The sequence below is a fragment of the Nicotiana attenuata genome, unplaced genomic scaffold (genome assembly GCF_001879085.1).
Source record: "Nicotiana attenuata strain UT unplaced genomic scaffold, NIATTr2, whole genome shotgun sequence".
NCBI lineage: Eukaryota > Viridiplantae > Streptophyta > Magnoliopsida > Solanales > Solanaceae > Nicotiana > Nicotiana attenuata.
The window spans coordinates 185599-192203 of record NW_017672040.1 but is presented as its reverse complement, the minus strand read 5'-3'; the positions used below and the strand labels follow the sequence as shown (position 1 = coordinate 192203).

The window sequence follows — 6605 nt, the reverse complement described above, 5'->3', positions numbered from 1 at the left end:
TTTGCGGAACTGAATCCCCATCAGAAATTGTTCGGATATATTTTTTACACACGAGATCCTTTTTTTTCTTCATTTGTCTGATGAAATTGTTATTTCTACCTGTAATTGTAGTTATCAAATATGTAACACCTAATTTATTAAAGACTGTTTATCATGTTTTATCTCAAAATTTAAAATTGGGTGAACTTTTCTTAATTTAGTGGGCATTTGGACATAAGAATTGTAAAATTTGTAAAAAACGTGAAAAAATTCTTCAAATGAAAATACTATTGAAAACTAGAGTTTTGTTTTGACGTGAATAAAATTTTGAGTTGTTTTTGAAGTTTTGTGAGTGATGAGTGAAATTTTTGAAAAATAGTTTTTTTGGAGTTTTTCAAAATTAAAAAATTTTATGGCGAAACATTGATTTCGAAGAAAAATGAAAATTTTTCAAAAAAAAAAAGTTAAAAAAATTGTTATGTTCAAACGGGCTCTTATCTGTTGGTAAGTTACAAAATTGTTGGTTAACCAGATGATCATTTACTCTTCATAAGAAGATAGGAAAAAGTAAACAGTAAAAAAAGTCAAAAGCCGGGGATGACAAGTCAACAGTGACGGTCCGATTTAAAAAACCTACAACGGTTCGGTTTGCCATCCCATTCGTCAGGCCATCAGAGTTGGCCTATATAAATTTATGAAAAGCCATCAAACATATACTCTGAGAATTCGGAAGTAGACAGAAAAAGACAAAGGAAAAAAATATCGAGAGTGGAAATGCAAGCAGCAGCGGTGATGGCAGCTCAACCAGTAATCAAAGTCGCTGGGCTTTGCGGTTCCCTCCGTAAAGGTTCCTATAATCGTGGTCTCCTCCTTGCCGGTATACTTTTTTTATTTTAAAATTATTATTTATTCACTATATGCTTTTGGTGCTTGTACTTGCTACTCATGGTGTGATTGATGATTGTAATTGGGCGTAGCAATGGAGATATGCAAGGATATAAAGGGAATGGAGATTGAGTACGTGGACATATCGCCGCTGCCGTTTCTGAACACTGATCTGGAAGTCAACGGAACTTATCCTGCCGTTGTCGAGGTTTTTCGTAAGAAAATTGAAGAAGCAGATTGTTACCTTTTTGCTTCTCCCGAGTACAATTACTCCGTCACTGGTATTCCACCTTTCTTCCCCCTCCTAATTTTGCTTCTCCACTTAACTATTTTGTAGCTAATTTAGACTTTAAAATGATTACTCTTTTTGAAAATCTTACTTTGTTACTCAAAATCTGCGCAAAAATTAGAGTAAGTAGCAAGTTTCCTCGTATAAAAATTAGTTCGGCTCTAGGAATCAGAACATGAGTATAGCTATTATTTAATCTTTATTGGATGGTAACTATGGATTGACATTTCTAATTTATGATTTAATTGTTTTGGAATCTGGATCTGATCAATTTAGTGCTATTTCGACTTTTATGCACGGAGAATCTGAAGACTTGTAACAGTGGTGGATGCAGAAATTCCGTTAAGGGGTTCTAAAAAGAAAAAAGAAAAAAATTAAGAAGGATTGTATTAGTGGGAATTGAACCAATGACTTTACAAATATTTTGAATCCCTTGACCACTTAGCTATTCTTTTGGGCTATACAAGGGGATTCAAAACATAATATATATAGGTAAAACTCAAAATTTATCTGTGTAATTTTTCGGCAAAGGAAGTTCTGAGTATGCCCCTAAATCCGCCCATGCTTGTACACCAAGCATAATGATTTATGATGCTCATCTGGTGAGCACAGACCTTTGAATACTAGAAAGAAATAAAGGGAAAGAGGATTAAGAAAAAGTTGAAAGCTAGCAAAGTGACAATAATTGGTGTTCTAGATGGGTGATTTGATTAGTGGTTTTGGTGTGAATTAGGACCCATGATCACTTGCTAATTAAGTATGCCGATTTATTCTGTGCAACTTTAGCTTTTATTGATGGAGGTTGAACCGGGAAGATGCTTTTTTAATAAAAAGTGACAGCAAATAAGTTGTACATGGTGAAAACTAAAGAAAAAGTTTCTCGTTAGCACAAAATGATAGTAACATGAATATATATATTATCCAAGATATTTATCTCACACAGGCTATTGGTAGGATGATCTTCTTTAAGAGATCAATAAGAGCAAAATTAAGAACTTGATAGGAATATCTAAATGTATTTGGTTGTAAAACAATTTTTACTAATAAATGTGGTTATAGCTAGAACTTAACGTCTAACATCTGTGGACATTTGCAATACTCCCAAAGAGATGTTCAAGTTAAGGTGCTTGAAAGATATCTTCACAGCTCATCTTTCAGGTTGATATGACGAATATTTAGTTTTTCTTCTCTTTTGTTCTTTTGATTGGAAAATTGAGTGTTAAATGTGTTGTACCTTGGGGTGGCAAACGGGCGGGTCAAGTCAGATATGAGCGGGTCGAAACGGGTAATTTAAAAAACTGATAAATTATCCGACCTGACCCGCATTTAAGACGGAGAAAAAACGGGTTATCCAGCGGATAATATGGATATTCATATTATCCATGGCTTCTTGAATATGATCACTTAGGGGAGAATTCCTAGTCGCTCAAACTTGAGGAACTCCCAATTTGAGGTTTTACAAATGTAAAAGTTAAGCACATTAGTTATCCATTGGTTACCCATTTTCTAAGTGGATAATATGGATCTTATCCATATTCGACCCGTTCTTAAAAAGTTCACTATCCAACCCATTTTGTAATAGATAATATGGGTGGGTAACTGTTTTCTTTTAACCATTTTGCCAGCTCTAGTTGTACCATTGGGTTTTATGTGTTTGTTAGCTACTATTTCTGGTCTGTTTAAGAAACCAATTACATAGTAGTAGCATGGGAGTCTAATTATCTGCTATGGTAATGGGTGGACCATAAGAGTTGAAGTAATCATAGCCTGTACAGTTTAATACGAATGGAGGATTTGGTTGCCTAGGTTGGATCCAAGCCCTATAGTTTAAAAGCATCGATTAGACTCTGGACATGCAAGTAGCAATAGGTTGCTAGATTAGTTTGTAGACAATCGTCGTACACATTATAGACGCACATTGTTACATTGTTATTTGTTAATACATCAGTGCAAATAGTCTGATGGATTTTGCTTCTTGTGATAATACTCTTGGTACTAATGAACTATCATTTCCTGATCCTTGGGTAGGACCCTTGAAAAATGCAATTGATTGGGCATCTCGGCCTCCAAATGTTTGGGCTGATAAAGCAGCAGCAATCGTGAGTGCTGGAGGTGGCTTTGGTGGAGGACGAGCACAATATCACCTTCGACAGATAGGAGTCTACCTTGATCTTCATTTCATTAACAAACCTGAATTTTTCTTGAACGCATTCCAGCCACCATCGAAGTTTGACAGTGATGGTGTGCTGACAGATGAAGAAACCAAGCAGAAACTCAGAGCAGTTCTCTTGTCCTTACAGGCATTTACCTTGAGACTCAAAGGCAAGTGTGAATAGCTTCTACCGGTGAATGTGATCCATTTATTCATCCAATATGGGATGCTGAAAATTGTCCCCCGTCAATGTTTCCAGCTCTCAGGGGGGAAATCTTTTCTTGTACTTGGTGATTTGAAACATCTTTTCAGTTGATTGGTTATGTGTTAGCACTTAGTAGGGATGAAATCCTATGGAAGTTTCATGGAGATTGATGAATAACGGCTGGATAAATAAAATTTATGTCTATGAGGATTTGCTACTTTAAGTTATTATCTGGCTTAATATTCGCTCTCTAATTTACTTGCGCTTAATTTTTCCGTTTAGCCCTGTAGTCTTTTTCAATTTTTTGGTAATTAGAATTGACCTGTTATTTTGAAATCAGTGAGTGCAGTCATCACAAAATCGAGAGGGCTTCAATGCCATGCTTTTGCTCTATCCTAAAAGTTGGAAATATTTGGCGAAATCAAATATTAGTCGAATCCCCTGTCCTGCCCATGCCATAGAGGTGACAAATATCGATGGCCTATAGCAGATTCTTTCTTTCTTAAATAACATTTCCCAATCAAGAGAGGTCCCTGTACTTATGGATCTATAAATTTGCTCGTGGAAATTAAATTTACGCAACCTTAAGGTAGGGGCTACCATTTTGTGGCCATCGTGCTTTCCATGGATGAATTTGTTTGACGTTTGCCGGAATCCAGATCTGGAATATTTACTTCTTTTCCGTTCATCCAAGCTAGGGATGTTAAATTGGCGGGTTGGGCTGATTTTGGGTGGGTCAAAATAGGTGAGTCGATAAATGAACGGTTCATTTGACTCGCCTAAAAGTAACTTGGGCTGAGATGAGATGAGTTGGGTCAAGTTGGGCTAAAGTTTGGGTCATAGCCCAACTCGCCCAACTCTTATTAAGTTTTAATTAACGTGTATTGTTTAATTATCAACTATGACTTTTTCCTTTGTTATGGTCGTATATAACATATCAAACAAAAAAAAAAAATTTTAAAGCTATTTTCAAAAAGTTACTCATGGATCAATTTGGGCTAAAAATCAGCCCAACTTTAGATAGGCGGAAATGGGTTGGGTCAAAATGGGTTCATGAGTTCAACAAATGAGTAGGTCAATGACCAGCCCAACCTTGGACGGGTCAAATGGATTTGGGCTAAAATTGCCACCTCTAATCCAAGCATATAATGGCTAGAATCGAAGCTTCTTGGAAAAATGACATTGTATAGCCGCTGTAAAAATAATAGTCGAAAAGATGTATAAATTTTGTATATTTATACATTCTATATGTTATATACAAAAATTATACAAGTTTTATAAACTTTTTTGGCTATCAAATGTAAATAGTTTCTGGCACGGGCTAAAAGTGATAATACCCCAAGCTTCTTTATTGAACTTAGACACAATACCCTGCAACGAAGCTAGCTTCTGGTTGGACTAATATTTAGGAGGAAATTTGATCTCTGTCTCAACTTGTGCATCAACTAAATCCAAAGAAGTACTGCGGTTTCGGGTTAGAAGCTCACATCTTCAAAGTCTGATTGCTTATTGACTGGACCAGAAGTTTGAATTTCTAAAGTCAAGCCGTTCTTGGCCTGGGCGAGAAGCTCGCATCTTTAAAGTCAGACTACCTATTAATTAGGCTAAAAGTAAGGGTGGGCGTCGGCCGGTTCGGTTCGGATTTTATGAAGTTCGGTTCGGTTCGGTTTCTATTTGGTGCACCAATAACCGAACCAAAATTAGTTCGGCTTCTTCGATTTTTGCTAATTCGGTTCGGTCGATTTTTGAACAAATTACATCAAGTGCTTGCCAGTATAACGAGAAAATTGCATTCAACTATAATAACCTTCAAATATGATGTTATGGAATTATAGGTTGTAGAATGAAGGCACACTTATAAGTTAAGTTGTATTAACTCTGGTGTTTTTATAAGGAAGATCTTAGGCGTGACATGTATTTATGGGATCAACATTGTGCAGGACATAGCGAGGTAAGTTGTGATTGCCGTTAGGAAATTGAAGCAATATCTACATATGTGAGATAACCATTATTGACCCAAAACTCTTGTTCAGATCAATGAAATGACTCTAGAATATAACATTTGAAGGTTGCAGTGTCCGTAATGTGAAGTTTTTTGCAGTGCAAGGGTGGATACGAAACAGGGTTTGGTCGTAGAAATGATTTTAATTCCTCTGTATTGACACGATGCGGCGTGACCATGCATGCTTCTGGTAAAGATCTGGATATGATATTCCATTTGTATAATTTCTATTTTGTTTCTTCCCAGTCTTTCCACTTAGATAAACGTTCAGCATCTTTCTGTTATTTTATAACAACATATATTTTGAAGTAAACTATCTCAACTTAGTTTATTCTAATGTGCAATGATTCAATGAAGAATATTGCATGAGTTTTCATCTAAAGGTCTTAGAAGACCTTTCTGAATAGAAATATTCCTATATTTGTTTGTAAGCAGGTAGACACGCTCGAGAAAACTATGTCCTTTAACCCTGACTGCATAAAAAATGTTGTATATGGGATATTCTAGTTTGCCTTAGACAAATATGTTGTTATTATGTATTCCGATTTGCCTTTGACAAGTACTTGATAATTCTATCTATTTTTGCGTGTGTTTTATGAATGGAGGACAAGACTTTTGAATAAATTATTTAAAAATCACCCGTTAATCACAACTTCAAAAAAATAATTAAAAAAAATGTTTGTTCCAAAAACTTCTAGAAAGTTTTGGACAAACACTTTGTAACACTTTTTTTGCAAGTTTTGGGAAAAAAATACAAAAGACAAATGTCAATCTCAACATCAAGGAAGGGTGGAGCCCTACCCTCTATGAAAACTTAGGTTTTCCGGTTTAACTGAAAATCGAAGTTGTAAAATCGAGCACAAAAACCGAACACCGAAATTATAGAAAATATAAATCGCAAACCGACCGAATAAGCTAAAATATAAACCGAATAAATCGAAATTTACGGTTCGATCGATTTTTTTGGTTCGATCAGTATTGTGCCCACTTGTGTTTCCAGATCAAGGACGAACTACTACATACAATTATAGGCACATGAATCAGATCCGCAAGCCTTCTAATAAGTTATTTTTCCACATCTTTCTTTCAATTA

The 6605-nt window shown here is 35.5% G+C and overlaps 1 protein-coding gene across 1 annotated transcript; it reads left to right on the top strand.

Moving 5' to 3' along the window:
* The first annotated feature begins 646 nt into the window (after positions 1-646).
* Positions 647-3750, top strand: LOC109211477 (NAD(P)H:quinone oxidoreductase). The gene is made up of 3 exons (XM_019375021.1): positions 647-856; positions 957-1145; positions 3182-3750. The coding sequence occupies exons 1-3, from the start codon at positions 754-756 to the stop codon at positions 3487-3489; spliced, it is 600 nt and encodes a 199-aa protein (XP_019230566.1). The 5' UTR covers positions 647-753; the 3' UTR covers positions 3490-3750.
* The last annotated feature ends 2855 nt before the right edge of the window (positions 3751-6605 follow it).

What these genes read in the sequence shown, in the direction of transcription:
- LOC109211477 (XM_019375021.1), top strand. Translation starts at nt 754, where the DNA reads ATGCAAGCAGCAGCGGTGATGGCAGCTCAACCAGTAATCAAAGTCGCT. An exon ending in TCGTGGTCTCCTCCTTGCCG is followed by an intron (nt 857 to 956) that starts GTATACTTTTTT and finishes AATTGGGCGTAG; the next exon opens with CAATGGAGATATGCAAGGAT. An exon ending in GTACAATTACTCCGTCACTG is followed by an intron (nt 1,146 to 3,181) that starts GTATTCCACCTT and finishes ATCCTTGGGTAG; the next exon opens with GACCCTTGAAAAATGCAATT.